We start from the raw sequence: 19761 nt of genomic DNA on the forward strand, positions 1-19761 counted from the left end.
GGAAAAACCGTGATAACAATATACTTTCAAAAATCTGAAAAACACAAATGCTTTAAGATGGAATTAATTTTCATCACTACATTGATTCCTCATTTTTTAAATTTTATATAGAGTTTTTCCTTCAGAGGAAATATAACATTAAGCAGCTTTTATTGACCTAGGATTCCTTTTGGTATTATGTTTTCCAAAAAATTTTTAACTTCTTTGAAAAATAAGCACCTTTGGTGATTAATTGACAGTATAAATAGTAGTTCTGGTGAAACTTAATTGTAAGAATACAATTAAACCTTAGCAAAAAATTGGCTATAATTTATTTTTCAACCTATGTAGAAAGAAGTTAATAACATGGTTGTTTCAGAAGAAGAAAGTGTTAATGTAAACACACATTCACAAACAGTTAATAGTTTATGGTATTTGTGAAATCAATGAATTGTAATGCATGTGTATACCTGTATAATTTTGTATAGATCCTTGATCACTATAATACATATAAATGATTGTGTTCTTTCATTATTTCATTTAAGAATCTCCATATACACAAACATACACACAGTAGACTACTTCTTTTTTAGGTACCTATGACATTCACATATGAAATCAAGTTGATATTTTTCCATCTGAATAACTAGAATGCAAAAACTTAACATATTCAGAAAATGTATTATTCAGTTTGCCCTTCCAATCTTAAACCCTTAGATTCTTACCTCCTCAGAGAGAAATAAGGGCCAATGATTTTCTAAGGTCTAACACTAACAGCCTTATCTCTGTCGAAATTTCTTTCTTTCTTTTTTTAATCTTCTCTTTCACACCTAAATAAGCTGAAAAAGCAATTGAGGCATACAATCAGACAAGACTTCATTCTCAATGACAAAATTGCCCAGGAAATGACAAAAGAAACCTTCTGCTTAATAACCCAGTAAACCAGCCATGTATGACATGAACAGAAGCAGTTGAGACAATTATTTTTTTTCCTTATTCTTGATGACTGGTGTCAATGATTCTGATGATCACTTTCTAATGTCTTTTCAGATTTCCAACCTTTACATATATGACACGGTGCTTCTGCTTGCTAATGCTTTTCATAAGAAGCTGGAGGACCGAAAGTGGCACAGCATGGCAAGTCTGTCATGTATCAGAAAGAACTCAAAGCCCTGGCAGGGTGGGCGCTCCATGTTGGAGACCATCAAGAAGGTAACTTCTTAATTTTCATGTAAAAAGGATATGGTAAATAATTATTTGACATATTTTAGAAAAAGGGTTTCCTCTTTAATATTTCTACAAATTCTAAGCACAAAACAGTGTAATGGGGAAATTAAATATTGAAAAAGAAAAAAGGTGAGAGAGTCATCAACATATAAAAAGGGGAGGCTTCCTTATTTATTTATAAGGGAATTTTAAGCAAGTAAAAAAAATTGTGGTTGAGATATACCGACTTGACTATGTCATTAGCATTAGAGATACTGAAATTGTTTTGGTGCCTGTCGCAAAATACAAAAGGCTTTTAAAAAAACACATGCCATCCACTAAAAAAATTAACAGTAGACTTAATTAGCACTTTTTCAGTTAGATAATATACATGGTAAGACACTGGATGTGATGGCCTTTAATTTATCTCATGATAAGGATAGGATTCATAAGTAGATAATATGTTGCAGCATTTGTGAACTATTTGGGGTAACTGATTGCATTATTCTTCTTCACTGTCAATGTGTTGCTTATTCCAGCTGTGAATCTGTTTGGCTTAGCTACCTGTTCCATTCCCAGAAGGCAGTTTATGTTGTTTAGCTCCTCTCAGTGGTATAAGCATTCTGCAGTTTATTAGACTCTTTGTCATGTCATCCTTCTTGACATTTTCCATTTGTCTTGTACCGCCTCTTGGATTTAAAATGAAATGATTAATAAAACAAACAAATTCTCCTATACCCTTTACACAAAGGAGACAGACATTTGGAAGTTTATATTCTGTATTTTACCCGTCCTTTTTCTTTCTGCATGTATTTTCCTTTCTTTCCTGAAACCCAAAGAAAAATAGCTAGTCAAATGAAATATAAATGCCCTTAAAAAGTCAGAGTAAAATATAAAAATTTAATATTAGAAGTGAACTAGGTGTACAAAAACTAGAAGTAGAGGAAATAAATATTTTAAATAGAGAATAGCCTGGATCTTTCTCTTGGTACTTGTATCAGTCCCTTTTCTGCTGTTCTAACTGATTACCACAAATTGGGAAATATGTAAAAAATGGAAGGTTTTTGGCTTATGATTCTCAAGGCTGGGAAGTCCAAGACCATGGCACCCACATCTGGAGAGGGTCATCTCATGGCAGAAGAGCATCACATGCTGAGCAGCTGCACAAGATAGAGCGAAAAAGGGGGCCAAGACTTCCTGGATAACGAATCCACTCCCATTATATGGGCATTAATCTATTTACGAGGTGACATCCTCATGATCTAATCACCTCAATGTCCCCATCCTTAATACCATTGCAATAGCAATTAAGTTTCAATGTGAGTTTAGGAGGGGACACTAAAATCATAGTATTCCATCCTTTGACCCCCAATACTCATGTCCCTCTCACATATAAAATATATTCATTCTATCCCTATAGTTCCAAAAGTTTTAACTTGTTTCAGCATTAACTCAAAAGTCCACATTTCAGAGTCTTATTTAAATCAGATATGGAAGAGACTCACATGATTCATCATGATGCAAATTTCTGCCAGCTGTGAAACTATGAATTCAAAACTGATTATCTACTTCCAAAATGCAATGGTGGAACAGTCATAGGATAGACATTTCTATTCCAAAACAGAGAAATAGGCAAGAAAAGAACAATAACTGGTCCTAAGTAAGTCTAAAACCCAACACGAAAAATAATATTAAGTCATAAAGCCAAGAAACAATATCCTTTTACACCATGTCCTCATTTCTGGATACGCTGAGACAGGGATTGGGCCCGCAAGGCCTCAGGCAACCCTGCTCCCAGGGCTTTGCTGGACCCAGCTTCTGCAGCTTTCACAGGTCAGAGTCACACGCCGTTTTAGTCCTACAGTTCTGTGGTCTTAGGGATGGTCCCACTTCCATAGCTCCAGTAGTCATTGCCCTAGTGGAAACTCTTTGTGGCAAGTCCAAACCCACATTTTTACTCAACATTGTCTTAGTACGGGCTCTCTGTGGTGGTTTGACCCTGGAGACAAGTCTCTGCCTGGGTCTTCATGCTCTTTGTGACATCCTTGGAAATTTTAGTGGAGGAACCCATAGCCAGAGTTCTTACACTGTATGCCTGAAGGTGTAACACCATATTGATGATACCACAGCTTACCACTTGCACTCTGCAGAATGACAGCCCAAGCTTTACCTGGGTCCACTTGAGCCACAACTAGGGCAGGTGAAGAATGTTACACTGGAATAAGGGGAGAAGAGTTGCTAGGTGGCCCTGGACAGGGAGCCCATGATGAGTGCCTTGGGCATATCCCCAGAAATCATTTTGCCTTCCGAGAGACTGTGAGGGCAGCAGCAGCTTCAAAGACTTTTGAAATTCCTTTTAAATCTTTCTCCTATTGTCCTGATAAATAGCACATCGCTCCTTTGTAGCCATGTTAATATCTTTAGCAAATAGTACTTGACTGCACCCTTGATATTCTCTCCTGAATATTTTATATATATATATATATATATATATATATATATATAAATTTTTTTTGACAGTCTCGCACAGGCTGGAGTGCAGTGGTGCAATCTCAGCTCACTACAGCCTCTGCCTCCCGGGTTCAAGCGATTCTCCAGCCCCAGCCTCCTGAGTAGCTGGGACTACAGCCACATGCCACCACACCTGGCTAATTTTTTGTATTTTTAGTAGAGACGGGGTTTCATCATGTTGGCCAGGCTGTTCTTGATCTCCTGACCTCATGATCTGCCTGCCTCAGCCTCCCAAAGTGCTAGGATTACAGGTGTGAGCCACCATGCCTGTCCCTGAACATACGTTTTCACTCTTTACATAGCCACCCTGTAAGTTTTTCAGATTTTTTGTCTGCTTCTCTCTTTAATATAAAATCTATCTTTAAGTCGTTTATTTTTCTCACATCTTATTATGTTATGTACAGGTAAAAGTAGCCAGGCAGAAGCCTGAATGCTCTGCTGTTTAGAAATTTCTTCAACCAGATATTCTAGTTCATTGCCCCTAAGTTCTGAATTCTACAAAGTCCTAGAATATGGCCACAATTCAGCCAGGGTGTTTGTTACTTTACAGCAAGGATGGCTTTCAATCCAGTTTCCAATACCCTATTACTCATTTCTGTCTGAGACCTCACCAGAATGTCCTTTTCTCTCCGTATTTTTATGAGTATTCTGGTCACAACAAATTAAATAAACTCTTAAGAAGATTCAGACTTTCTCTACTGCTCTCCTCTTCCAAGTCCTCACTAGAATTGTTCTTAAAGCTCTATTCACAGCAGTACAGTTTTTTTGCTAGTCTGATCCTTCAAATTCTTCAAGCCTCTACCTTTATGCAGTTCCAAAGTCACTTCCCCATATTCAGGTATTTATTATAACAACAGCTCCACTTATTGGTACCAGTTTTCTCTCTTAATTTGTCTTCTGCTGCTAGAATACCATGGACTTCGTAATTTATTAAGAACAGAAATTTATTTGGCACACAGTTCTGGAACTGGGAAATCCAAGGGCTTGGAGCTGGCATCTGATAAGGGTTATCCTAGGTGAAAGGACACCACATGGCAAGCAAGCGCATGAGACAGAGACAAAAAGGGGACCAAACTCTTGTGACAATTAACCCATTATTGTTATTAATGCAATAACAGCATTAATCCGTTCATGAAGGCAAAACTCTCATGATCTATTTATCTCTTAAAGTTTCTACTTCTCAATACCATTACAATGGCAATTGCATTTCAAGATGAGTTTTGGTAGGGATTTCAAACCATAGTAATGCTGTGTCTTCTTTGCCAAGGATAATTTTAATGAGAATTTTGGCTGTTATCAACAAAAGTACTTGAGAATTAAATGTATTGAATATATTGGCAGAGAAAGACTTTTCAACTGAAAAATGAATAAGTCTAATCTAGCCTCAAGGTGTTGCCAAAATCTTCCAGCCTTATCTATGTAGAGAGCTGGCAGGTATAAATCCAAGGGAGGTTGTTGAACATGATTCTAATCCTGCCAATTTATTAATTCATGGTTTGGCTAGGATGCAGGAACCTGAATATATTTCTTCTTCTGAAGCTTTCATACCAAGACAAAATAATAGTTTAGGAGGTTGCTTAGAAAACACTTTAGTGAGAGGATCAGGAGGAAGGAAAGAGAGACACCATAATATGTCAGTATTTTTCATGTAGAAATTCAATATATAAGGTATTGCTGTTAGAAAATTTATAACCAAAACGATTATTTAATACAATAATTATGAAATTTTATTTTGTGGGACTATGTGTACATTTGTCCCTGTCAGCTTCTGCCTCAGTGTCACATTTTAAAGAAATATATCCATTCTTTGTGTCAAGAAACTCAGTTTGAATAATGTACATGATTACAAATGTTCAATTTTATATTTTTGTCTCACATTTCAAACTGACTTTAAAAATGGATTTTTTTAAAAAAAAATTGGATTACTTTTTGCATCATATGAGTGTTTTTGGTCACCTATTTAGATGTCAATGCTGGTGATACTCCACACATTAAGTGAGAAAGAAAGTTCATTACTCACATAGAGACTCCCAGGAAGAGCAGAATGGCCCCAGACAGATTCAGGCTGGTTTGGACAAAACAGAGCGAGAGGCCTGGGCCTTTTTGTTGACTAGGGGTTAGGGCTGGCAAAAGGTTCCCACTCATGCGGGCTGGAGATTTGAGAAGCTCAAGTTTCCTACAGGTGTCAAATAAGTAGATGTAGGATGGCCTTTCTTAATCAGACTGTACAGATGTGGGGCCAAAGAAAGGGAGGGTAAGGCTTAAAAAGTAGTCAGCAGCCAGCAACACAAATGAGGTCAGGCTGTTTATTATGATGGGAATATTCTAGTGTTGAAATTTTTAATTACATTCAAATAAATACAAAATGCCTATATTAAGGGCACGCTACATACACATTAAAAATCTGTGTGCTGCTGCACAAAGTACAAGCAAGAAGAGAACAAGTTTCTCTCCCTAAATTAATTTCTATTCTTATTATGGGGAATGAAACAAAAGAATTAAAAATAATGTCATTGACATAGTAGTATAAATGTCTAGTAATGGGCAAGGTTTCTGTTTCTCAGGTACTCTTGTGTACCTGAGCTTTATAATATATTATATGAATTGGTAGAATAAGTGCCTCCTCATTTTCATTCTTTTTTAAAAAATTAGCAGTTAATGCTTGCCTGTTTATTCCTGCCAAATATTATCAGCAGCCCTGTGCCATTGTTATTTACGTGGATGTTGTATGATATTTTTGAAGGAATTATAGTTTTAAAAATATTGAGTCTTTCCATCTATAACATGGCATCTATCCATATAGTTAGCTTTTTGTAATCCTGATTAAAGATTTATAGTGTTCTTCACACATATTTTCATTCTATTTATTTCTAAACTTTAATAGGATGTGTGTGTATGCATGTGTGTGTGTGTGTGCATGGTATCATAAATGAGATATGTTCCATTAGATTTTCAAACTGGTTATTGTAGGTATTAAAAGAAGATATTGATGTTTCATATATTTTTTGACTGACCTGATCAACTTTCCAAACTTAATTACTGGTTCTCTTGTATTTTTCAAATATACATTGATATCATTGTCAAATAAAATTAATCACTCCAATTCTAATACTTTACGTATTGGCATAGACTTAAAAAGCAGCATGCAACAAGTATACTCTTAAACATACCAGGAGCATTATCTGAAAAGAGGATTTTAAAAAATTTTGTAATGAAAGTATTCTTCTATTTTTGTTTTATTATATTATGTAATTAAGTTGTTTTTATTAGTAACTTGTACAGTTATAGAGTAGCAAGTCACAGTAAAGTTAATCTAACCTTTTTACTCTATTTTTAGGTGTACAGAACCGAAATTCAGAAAAATTAAATGATGTACTAAGTGTTGCATAGCTAATTAGTTTTAAATACCAGGTTTTTTGGTTTCTAATTTGGTGTCTGTGTACTTTACCATTTACCATTTTTCTTGTTCATGGCAATCATTTTTATTCACTCCTGTCAAAGTCACTTGGCTAAACATGCACACCAAGAAATCATGGGAATAAACACCCTCAATTAATATTATATAAACCCTATTTAAGTTTTAATATGGCTTGTTTTTCAGTCTTTAGTTTATTATGACAAGCTACATTGTTGTAGCTTCTCATGAAAACTATATTTATATATTGGGAAAGAGTTTTCATGTAGTATAATTTAATTTGTTAGTGTTATGTAACCTAGAGCAAGCTTTCAAACTTTTTAACTATATAAATACAATCAATAAATTTGAGCTGTTCTGAAAAAAAGTAGGAGAGGATTTCCAGAGACACCCACCACAATCAGCTCTTAGAGCTACAATTTGAAAACCACTCCCCTGGGGTATTTATAAATCAATTTGCCCAGTGCAGATCTACCTTCTTGGAATAGTGCCATGTCATTGCAACACGAGTAGCCTGTTTTTATTTACAGAAGTGTACTATATTTAAATAGAAATCATTTTTCATTTTTTTCTTAGTGTTAATATTTTTAATACCGAAACAATTTTCAACAGGGCAATTCATTCATGTATTAATCACTCTTTTAACAGGTATTTATCAAATTTCTATATTATAGAATGTACTGTGCAAACTCATTTATGGAATTACCCCGCACCCCCTGCCAAAAAAAAAAAAAAAAGAAATTTAGAGGCCAGTAGTGAATATTGACTAACTATACAAAGAGCTACACTCTAAGGCCAGAAACAACAAAAAGACCCAAATGTGGTAAATATAGGATACTGTAGAATCTTAGAGAAGAGTGTAATGTGCTGTGGTACATACTGAGATACTTGCTTCACAGCCAAGAAAGACATCTGAGCCTCCGTTCAGGAATTGCCATGGACGGGAATTGTTCCACCCTCTTTCTAGGGGCAGCATGAATCCAATGAACAGTCATTGCAAAACTAGAAATGTCTAAGTTCATTTCTTCAGGGGACAAATATGAAGGGTTATCTACAGACTAGTACATTGGATGATCTAAACTGGTATTGTATTTGCATCAAACTTTCATCTCTTCCTCTGTCCAGTCCCTCTTCCCTCACTCCATTGCAAGTGCTCTCTCAGTAGCACTTCAAATAAACCTTCTGCATACAAGCAAATCTCCATCTCATACCTGTTTCCTTGAGAACCCAACTTAGAAAATAGATTAGAAATATTTGCGTGGAACTGATAGCATCTTAATCGAAATTTGAAAACTAGCAGGCTTAGGATATATAAAGCTATGGAAGGAGGATATTTCAGGTGGTAGAATGCTGTAGCTGATATATCTATTAGACTAAATCATTTGTACAATGACAAAAGTTGATTACCAGAGTGCAGAGAACACATAAAATTGTTTTGACTGGAAAGTGATTTAGGAAAAAAATTATTTTGTGGGTAAATGTAAGACACTAAATAATTTTTGGATAAAATCAGACCTGAATTTTAGAACACCTTTACCTCTTTTATTTAATTTTTTTAAAAGCTAAGAAAAATCTTAGATTCAAAATTATGTGATTGCACATAAAATCACTGGACATTTTCTATGTATTCTATATTAGTAAGTGAACTAAAATGTAATAGATCTTTAAATCAAATTCTTTTGCATTGTCTTAATTGACCAATTTCTGTTAACATTTTTGTAATTATTTTTAATATGGAATGTGGGAAAATAGAAAATATCAGTTTATGCAATATGTCAAATATTTAAGTACCAGTACATTTTCTTATATTGATATATGTTGAGCCCAACATATATCAATATGATATCTGATAGAGTTATCTTGATATATGTTGATATCTCAAAAAGTATTTTTTGAAATGATAAAAATATTGAAATTATACCATTTCTTACATGGTAATTTATTCATTCAACAAATATTTATTGAATGCTACCATATGTTGTACCATAAGATCAGAGAATAAGGAAGGAAAATAGAAATATCAAAAATAATTACAAGCATGATTTGTTCTACAAAAGGAGAAAAAGTGTTCTAGAAATATGTCATTGGAGGGCCTACTTAGGCCTGAGAGTGATAGATAAGTGGAAACGTTTAGGCTAAGTATGCATTAGCCAAGAAAGGAAAATGAAGAGTATTCCAGGAAAGGGGAAGGAAGAATGCCTCATGCAAATGAAATAGAATGTTTCTAGGCTTGTAGGAAAGAGAGCTTAACACATTGAAGCATCTGAAATAAGCCCAAGGCAGCCAGAATAGAGACATGGCTTCTAATTAGCTAAAAGGGGGAAAGACCATCAAGGGTTTGATAAACGATGTTGAAATTTCCAAATTTTATTCAAGGAATAACGTGACACTGAAGGATTATTATTATTATTTTTTTTTATTTTTTATTTTTTGAGATGGAGTCTCGCTGTGTCATTCAGGCTGGGGTACAGTGGTGTGATCTCAGCTCACTGCAACCTCTGCCTCCTGGGTTCAAAGTGATTCTTCTGCTTCAGCCTCCTGAGTAGCTGGGATTACAGGCGCGCACCACCACACCTGGCTAATTTTTGTATTTTTAGTAGAGACAGGGTTTCACCATGTTGGGCAGAGTGGTCTCGAACTCCTGACCTCAGGTGATCCATCTGTCTTGGCCTTCCAAAGTGCTGGAATTACAGGTGTGAGCCACCACACCCAGCCGACACTGAGGTATTTTAAACAGGGTGGTGATAAAATCAGATTATCCCATGCTTGCCAAGTAGAGAATTCTGCAACCGCCATTGAACCAGACTGACTGCATGACAGAACACCAATTAAGAGGCTAATCCTCTTACTTAGAGAGGACCTGGTTAGGTTGTGGGCCATGGGATGGATAGAAGTAGATATCCTTGAGGATATTTACAGGATTGAAATAAGATTTGGTGATTTAATAAGTGTGTGAGGAAGACAAAGATTAAAATAATGATTCCTAGGTTAATGGTTGGGACAAAATGAACTCTAATAAGTTGTCATGTTTGGTTTTGTGGCCTTTTAAAAAGTCTGCATACTTAGAGAAATGGAGACATTACTTTTTGTTTAAAGCACTATGTATCGTTTAGAATTTACAAATCTGAAGGAAAGAGAGAGAATTTAGGAAAACATAATCTGGCTTACCACAAACAGTATTGTCTTGAAATATAAGGTAGCCTTTTTACAAAAATGTGTGCAAATAAACTTTTTGTCATGGGGATTTAAAAACTGTCATCCATGCTCTCGGAATAGGCCTCTTGTCAATTCACCAAGATACGCTCCAGCTTCAGGTCATTTTAATCATAAAGTAGGTAAACTGGAATAGATTTAATTTAATTCAGTTCAACATGCCCTTCTGAGCAATTCTCTCTATATAATATGTTATATTGAACACACAGTTTACATAGTCCAAAGGAAAAAATACGAGACACAAGATGAAGGTTTCAGTTTGGGCTCCTCAGTTAACCGGTTGAGTTAGGGCCTAAGGGTCCCCTAAGATGGAGACAGCATGATCACAATGCTTGTAACTTCCTGTTTACTTCTCAGCTGGCTGTGGGTCTCTATTATGAATGACTATTTGAGTGTATATGTATATATGCAATATATGTATATATACACACACGTAATGTTACATGGCAACTCAAATTTTCCTAGATATTTCACACAAACTAGATTCTTTGTATTTGTCGTCCTCTTTTTTTTTGTTTGCATCTTGTATCTTAGTTTCTATTTACCCATAAAAATATTTGTTTGTTGGGTAGAAAATGTGGTATTTTTCTGGTTAGGGGTTTTTCTCTCTGAACCTGATGCTGATGAAACATGAAGGCATCAGGGCTCCCTGCTGAGTCTGGCACCTCCCAGAGTATTCACTGCCTTGCTGGGCCCATGCTTATATTAACAGATTATCCTTGGTTACCACACACATCTGCAGGTTACAAGGAACCTAGAAATATGTATAAGGAAATTAGACGAGTATGATAAATATTTGATGTCCCACGTGATCCTCCAAAAGTATCTCTTAAGTTCCTTTGCCATTTCAAGCGTAGGAAAAGATCCTTCATCATAAACAGAATGACATAAAGTCTCAGTAATTTTTTTTTTACTTTTTCCCCAACTTTTCCTAGCCATAGGTGAATAATACATTTTGCCTTTTAGAAACTCATTGTCCAGTGGTAAATTATTCTCAACCTCTGATTCTCTTCTTTTAATTTTTCTACTCTTTGCTCTCTATATTTGACGTCCACTGGTATTTCTATATCAAGTGGATGGATGAAATTAAAACAAATTTTATTTCATATTTTTAAAAAGGTTTACTCTGGCAGCAATTTTTACTGCCAATTTAAAGGACGTGTAGAAATTATCTGTATGTGTTATTCATACTACCAATGTCCCATTAGCTTATATTGTTGAAAATCTGCTGCATCACCAAGAGATAAAAAAATACAACCATGCATGCACAAAAATAATGACCATTCATTACCCCTTGGCTAGCACACATTTTCACCAAGGCTCTGTTTTCAAGGTTAATTTGAGGATAGATGGAAAAAAGCTTTAAAGCGCTGGAATTTTCTAAGGCAATCCAAAATCAGAGAGGTTAAGTCTGGGTGATATAACAATAGGTTTTAGTTAAAGGGTTTATTTGCTCGAAATACTGACCTCTGAATCATCCCTGACATCTTCATGAGGGAAGGTTTCACTGATTTTACATGCCAACGGCTCATTAGGAATATAGCATAAGGAAAATAAATTACAAAGTCATAAAGTTGAGCAAGGTAAGTAAATGCTGCAGCAAACTAAATGCAAGTCCCCCAATTTATTGTTTTCTGTACCTTGTTCAAGTAAACTAAGTCATTCAGTGGAAGATAAAGTAAAGGATAAAGGCATGACCTGGAGTGGCCATGCGGGTATTGATTGAGAATAATAACACAACACCAGATTAGTCTAGTGCTCAAATGTGTAAACATTTTAGGGATATAGTAGTTTTATGTAGCAATTATATTGATATATGATATCTTTTTCGTAGAAATAAGCTACTAAAACATAAATTTAAGATTCTGATATAATTAGAAGATATTAATCAGGTAGACGTGTGATTATGAACAAGAAAAACTTGTATAAAAATATTCTGAACACAAGTTTTTGAACTTACTTGTAGTAATATAAGCTATATTTGTCAATCAAATTCCTACAGTATTTGTCATTTGGAGATACTAATGATAATAAGATGCACTGCACTTACTTCAGTCTTTAAAATATAATCGGATGTTTTGAGATATTAACAGTGAGCACATACTGGAATAGATTGGCAAGAATCAGGTATATTGCCCTTATCAAAAATACAAGCAATCAAAGGGAACAAAGGAGAAAAAGGAGGAGACATTCTGCATGGCTCCCCAGGTTCTTTCTTCCCACACTGGAAATGCTGATTCGGTCTCCAAGGAAGGTTTCATAGGTTTATTTCTCACCACAGGGAGGATTTACATTATGAAACATTTCCATTTTTACCTAAGAAAATGTAAAGCTTCAGGACATTTTCTGAGGAGCCACAAACCATTAATCCATAGATCCTGGGTTTATTTACTACAGTATTTTTTAGCCTGGGATATCCTGCTAAGGGCTTTGTATAGATAAGGAATCTTCCACCTAGTAAATATTACCAGTCTGTTTACCTGGAGTTCCAATTGGCAGGGAAATTAGACCAACCTTCACCCTCAGTTGCTGCCCTATACACACACCAGTGAAAGGAGTGAATACATCCTAGACCAGCTGCTTAACTTTTTTCTCTCCAAGTACTAATCAATGAAATGTAACTGAGTTGACATTTGCAAAAATATTTTCCAAAGCCATCTAAATATTTAAGCATATAATAATTTTTGGCAAACCCACTGAATTTTAATTAACAAAACAAGATTATGCCAACGATTTCTAAGAGAACTAAAAATCCTTCAAAAATAAAGAATTAAGTAACAGTGGAAGTAATGATGATAATAGTATTTAAGCTCTTACCAAGCTTAATATGTCAAGAACTTTTCAATATTCTGTACATGTATTATAAGAATCAGAATAATCTTCTGGGGTAGGCACTATTATTTTCCCATTTAACAGATCTAGTGTTTGAGGCATAAATGAAATGGCTTAGCCTGGTTTACACATCTAGTAGATTCCGAAGCCATTGGTGAAACCCAGGAAGTGTGACCTATGTTCTTGACTGCTAAATCATGCATGAAAATCCACTAGGATTTTTATTAATAAAACTAGATAATAGAAACTGGCTGATTAGGGAATAATAGTAAAGAATTAATTTTGTTGATTATTACTATTATAAAAATACAACAGATTAAATATTAAAATTAGTGATTCAGGTAGGAAAACATCAATCAAAAATAGTTTATTGAACTCATCATGAACTTTGCATCAGGTGATTGGGCTACAAGGCACAAATGAAGTAGAAGGAAAAGCAAATAGCATAATATTACTACCAGCCAGACAAGACTGGAAATGGAGTTGCAGGTTATGTCAAGTGAGATATATTTAAATATCAACATCTTAGAGGTGATAATTAAAACAATTTACAAAACTGAGATCATTTGTTTTCTAAATAAATGTCATTACTAGGCCAAAATTTTAAGTTAGACATATTTTAGCATTGAAGTGACTCAGAGTGCGATTTTCATTTGTAAAATCCTAAATAATATGAAGGCTGATAAACTAAACTGAGAAAAGAATGATAAACAAGAAAGAGAGAAGTATGACCTACATTGCCATCTGTTGGATAAATGAACATCTGTCATATTGAATGAAAGATGAAGCTTGGAATTCCCAGAGAATCTCAACAGCCAGCACTACCCGTTAAGAGCAAAAACAGATTTCAGGCCTAATTTAACTTTCTTTTATTTTTGATTTGGAAAATATATTTAAAGAAGGGGCAAAAAAATCAGCCTCTAATAATCTAGAAACCATGGATTTTAAGATCCCCAGGTATAATTTTAGATCAAAATTGAATGGAATTGTGCTAGAACAAAGAAGATTGTTGAAATCTATCTTATATAGATTTTATGCACTCCAGAAGCATCTTGTTTTTCAAGATGGATCCATTCAAGTCACAAGGTATGGTGGCAAAAACTTGAGCCTGGAACTTAGTCTGAGCTCTAACATGGTTTCATTTTGAGCAGTCACTTGACTTTTGGGGTCTAAATTTCTGTTTTTATGAAAAATAGATGAGATTGGATTAAGGAATTTCCAAAGTTAGGTTCAACTGTACTCCTGTTTATGCTGTGTACCTATTTTAAAAAGTAGTCTGTTAAAAATTGCTTACTTTAAATATTATTTTATAGATAGAAGTAGAGTTCCTAGAAGTTCCTTTTATGTTTATTTATTTTTTTACTTCTCAAATTTTACATCAGTATCTGTTCTCTCCTTTAGGGTGGAGTTAGTGGGTTGACTGGAGAGCTAGAATTTGGAGAAAATGGAGGCAATCCCAATGTTCACTTTGAAATCCTTGGAACCAACTATGGAGAAGAGCTTGGCAGAGGTGTTCGCAAAGTAAGACAAGACACACTGATTAATACGCTTTTTCCTATACTATGGTTTTGCTTGATTGTTTTCCATGCAGTATGATCACAGTACCCATTAAAGTCAATATTGTAGTGTGAAAGAGAAAGCAGGGGGTGGGGGGAAATTAGGCATTGAAATGACTTTAAATATTTACCAGAAGTATTAAGCAAGAAATTCTATTTCTGACTTAGAATAATGTAAAGGAAAAAAGTAATCTGAATCTTGCCTAGGGAAATAGCATCATCTTTCATTTGTTACAATAATAGTTTTTATAAAATAGTAAATTTAATATTTATACACTTTGTAGCTGCTTGGTTTTTAACTTGTAACATGTACAAAATCAGAATAAGAGCTTGGATAAATTTCATATAGTAAGACAGAAAGTCTACTGCAAGATGTGACATTACAGTATTTTACCTTCTGTATGTGTCATGTAATATGTAGAAAATAGTTTGCAGAAAATGAACTCTTGTTGGATACTACTGATCACATGTAAGAAGAAGCTGAGTGCCAATAATGATGTTTCATGAAATACTGGGACAATAACTTTCTCAAGGAGAAATACAAACGCCCTTATATAAATGATGTTTCTATAATTCGGATTTGCTATATATAAATTTTTGATATATATATCAAATATATATATTTATAGCATTTGATATATATAAAAAATATATATATAGCAAATCCAAATTATATATATACACATATACACACACACACACATAGATATATTTGGTAGGGAAATATATCAAATCATATATATATCATATAAATATATCAAATCATATGTATATATACACACACATATATGATTTGGATTTGCTATCTATCTATCTATGTATCTGTCTATCTATCTATCTGTCTATATTTGGTAGGGAAAAGCCTAACATAATTGAGTGTGTATGCAGAGCTGGTAACTGTAAATTTCTAACTGTCTAAAGTTGATGACATTTAGGGTAAGAGGTTCTTTTTTTTTTTTTTTAATTTATTTTTTATTTTTTTTATTTTTTATTTTTATTTTTTATTATACTTTAAGTTTTAGGGTACATGTGCACATTGTGCAGGTTAGTTACATATGTATACATGTGCCATGCTGGTGCACTGCACCCACTAACTCGTCATCTAGCATTAGGTATATCTCCCAATGCTATCCCTCCCCCCTCCCCCCTCCCCACCACAGTCCCCAGAGTGTGATATTCCCCTTCCTGTGTCCATGTGATCAGTAGGTATTTTTAGTGCTGAGATGTAAGATGCAAAACAATCTAGACAAAATGAAGTGAGGAGTTATTAGCAATACAAATTTCTCAATAAATTCATGCTAATATGGATGAAACTATCTTGATGCATTTAAAATTTTTGTTTTATAGTGAATAATATGAAACATATAGAAAACTACATAAAACACAAAGTTTAGTGACTTATTTTAAAGGAAAGAACCACTACTGTGGTCAAGAAATAGAAAATAGCCAGGATTCTCAACCCTCCCATATGCTTCTCTCTGATTACCATCAGACCATCCTTGTCAATAGTGTAATATTTAGACTGATTTTTATGATGTTAATTTATTTGCATTTAAAATATGTTTTTATCACCTGTGTTTACATCCTTATATAATTGTTTTGTCAATGTTTCAACTTATGAATGGTCTCAAGAATGGGTATATCCTTTTCTTCTTGCTTCTTGTGTTCAACAGTGTGTTTATGTTATTGATCCTTGTTGTTACAAGAAGTGGCAGTTTATTCATTTATATTGCTGTATTGTTTTCTATTGTATGGATTTGTCCCACACCACTACAGTTTGTTTCCATTTTTAGACTGCTATAAGCTGCTGTTACAAAAATTCTTGGATATACATCTTGGATGTATATATGCTTGTATGTGTGTTTCTGTAGGTTTTGTATCCAGAAGTAGAACTGCCTGCAATATAAGAAACCATATCTTGAACTTTACCAGATAACATCAAACCCATTTTCATAGTAATTTACTAATTTACATACCACCAGCAGTGCGGGCATTGCCCCACATTCTAATCAAGTCTTGAATTTGTAAGACTTAAAATTTTATTAACCTATTGGGTGGATATAATGATATATCCTCATGATTTCAATTTACATTTCCCTGATTATGAAACAGTCTGCACCTTTTCCTACATATTTAGGCTCTTCAGGTGTTTCTGAGTTAATTGCTTATTATTTTTTTTTTTTGGAGAAGGGTGTCTTTTGCTTTTTATAATTGATTTTAGAAGTTATGTATATACTCTGAATTTTAGTGTTTTATCATTTAATTTTTGCCAGTTTTGTTTTCTTCTCTGTGGATTTTATTTCAATGCCATTTATAGTATCTTTAAATTGAGAGGAACTATGAATTTTCATCCTTATTATTATTGCGGTTTAGTATTATCTAAGAAATTACTCCCTATCCCCCAGAGTCATGAATATATTATGCTCAATTATGTTCCAAGGGTTTTATAGTTCTGCCTTCCAAATTAAGGTCTTTTATCTATCTAGAAGTTTTTTTTTTTTATATACGGGGTAAGAAAAAGGTAAAATTTTACTCTTCAATACTCTTCATTTGTTTTATTGAGATATAATTTAAGTGCACAATGACTTAGAGTAGTCACATTCACCAATTTAACCACTAACCAGGTCAAGTTATTGAATGTTTCTGTCACTCAGAAAGTGCCATTGTTCCTGTTTTTATTATTAGAAGCACAGACAGTTTGCTTGGTCTGAAAGTTTATATAAATGGATAATGTAGTATTTACACATTTGTGTCTTTCTTCTCTCAACATTTAAGGTACATTCTTATTTTCATGTGTCAATAATTTTGCTTGTTTGTCTTTTAATTTATATTGCTGAGTGGTATTATAGTCTAGAAATATAATATGGTATCTCTAAATGTCATTTTCTGTTTGCTGCTGTATATACAAATGATATTTTATATTGATTTTATATCTAGCACTCTTGCTCAGACTTTTAATTCTGATAATTCAACTGTAGATTCTTGTGAATTTTCTGCAAATTGTCTTGTCATTTGCAATTAATAAGAGTTTTTGCCTCTTCTTTTGTTATTTTACACCTTCTAGGGATGATGTTGAATGGAAATAACAGTAGTAGGCATTTTTGGATCGTTATCAATCTCGGAGAGAAAACATTCAACACTATACCACTATACTACTATATATTTATAATTAACTTAGATCAGATTAAGGAAACTCCATACGTTCCTGGGATATGCATAATTTTATATAAAATTGCTTATACATATGTAAAATTATAATTATGCTTATGTTTACATAAAATTATTTGATTTGCTACCACCTTGCATAAGGGTTTTATATTGATACTTATGACTGAGGTTGCCTAAAGCTGTCCTTTCTGTTGGATTTTGAAATTAAGGTATGCTGGCCTAACTTAAATGAGTTAGCAAGGCAAAGCATCCAGAACCATGTCTAGTACATCACAAGAAGTTGTGGTTAATTTTCATTAATAACTGAAATTTCAGTAGAGGGGTAATGCCATATGTTTAAATAGCAACAGTAGAAAAGTAAAAAAAAAAAAAAAAAAAGTGAGTATGTTTGGGTAGTAATTAAATGACTTTGTGAAGTTGTTGGGAGAGATTTTTTACAATGTAAGAGATTTGAGTATATTTGAATGCTCACAGACCAAGCCAGTAGTGAAGAAGAAAATGAAGATATAAGAAAGAAAGGTGATAATTGATAGCGATACAGTAGGGGAAAAGAGAGGATTGGATCAAGAATTAGATGGAGTACTTAACCATAGGCACCGGGGAACATCATTTTCCAGGGTGATGAGGGGTAGGGGTAAGAAAAGAATGCTGTGTTTGCAAGCAAGTCTTTATGTTTGATGTTAGGAAGTTAAGAAAATTATTAAGAAATTGTCTTTGCTTGGAGAAATAGGAGGCAAGATTATCTTCTAATTGGGAAAATGCAGCAGAAGGCATTGGCAATAATGAGACTGGAGGTTTAACAACAGTGGAGAAGTTTCGAAATAGCTGCTGTGGCAAACAAGAGAGGTGACTAGGGAATATTGAAGAAATGCCAGGGAGGGCTATTGGCTCACATGAGGCTAGAGATCAAGAAATCACTGTAGTACTAATCTACACAGTTGTGGATGTTTGTCCAGCAGCATTGAGCAGACTGAATAAATTTAAATTAATGTAGGCTTGAAGCTTCATCGGGTTATTTTTGTTTTGTATTGTGTTGCTTTGTGTTTGATAGCAGTACAACAAGGCAGTATGGTTAAGAACATTGGCAAGGCAATGGTTGAAGTGACAAAGCATAAAATCCAAACTGAACATGAATGGCAATGAAGAAAGGAAGAGTATAACAGAGACAAAGTATGGCTCAAGAGGTTAGTGTGTGTTCAGCACATCTGAAGAGCTTGTATATTAGTACGGATTAAGTGAGAGAGCTTCAGAGCCAGAAATTATGTTTGGGGAGAGACAGAACTGAATTCATTATCCTAAGGCTGGGTAGGTTCTAGGCACTCATCAAGGGATGTTTGTGAGGGTGGCAGAGGAGAGCTTCATTTAGCCTTCTAAAACCAGTGTCATTTAACGGAGTTCTGAGGTCAATATAGTTGTTTCAACCTGCTCTGAATTCAGAGTTTGTAATTGTTAAATCTCTGCTATTAAAATGATAGTGAATCATACACATTAGATTACATCTACTTTGTCCTTAAGTAATAACTCCTGTAATTATTTCATTTTTTATGTTCCTATGTCCCAACTCCCAAACTGTATTGAAATGTTCTGTGAGCTGGCACTATAGAGGTATTATGAAAGGCACTATAAATATTTATTCCATGGTACCTTGTATACCTTTGACACTTGAAATTTTTTTTGCATTGTTTTACAAATTTAAGCATTCTTAATTTTGAAATTTTCATTTTTATAACTCAATTATTTTTCTACTAAGCTTCAATTTAATTACTAATTTTTTTAAAACTCCAGATCTAACACTCAAGTAATTTTAAAAGTATTATGGATTAATTCATAGCTTGCCAGCTCATTTTATAAATGGGGCAGTTCCTTTGTATAGGTATTAAC

General features: G+C 34.0%; 1 protein-coding gene across 5 annotated transcripts in view; it reads left to right on the forward strand.

The window, feature by feature from the left end:
- Positions 1 to 19761, forward strand: part of GRID2 (glutamate ionotropic receptor delta type subunit 2) — a 1507251-nt gene that overhangs the window by 919568 nt on the left and 567922 nt on the right. For all 5 annotated transcript variants that reach the window (XM_034958923.3, XM_055111628.2, XM_003829901.5 and 2 more), the window contains 2 exons: positions 1030 to 1191; positions 14558 to 14677. In XM_034958923.3, the coding sequence (XP_034814814.1) occupies positions 1030 to 1191; positions 14558 to 14677 (282 nt within the window). The remainder of the gene's footprint in view (positions 1 to 1029; positions 1192 to 14557; positions 14678 to 19761) is intronic.

The sequence above is a fragment of the Pan paniscus genome, chromosome 3 (assembly GCF_029289425.2).
Source record: "Pan paniscus chromosome 3, NHGRI_mPanPan1-v2.0_pri, whole genome shotgun sequence".
Lineage (NCBI taxonomy): Eukaryota > Metazoa > Chordata > Mammalia > Primates > Hominidae > Pan > Pan paniscus.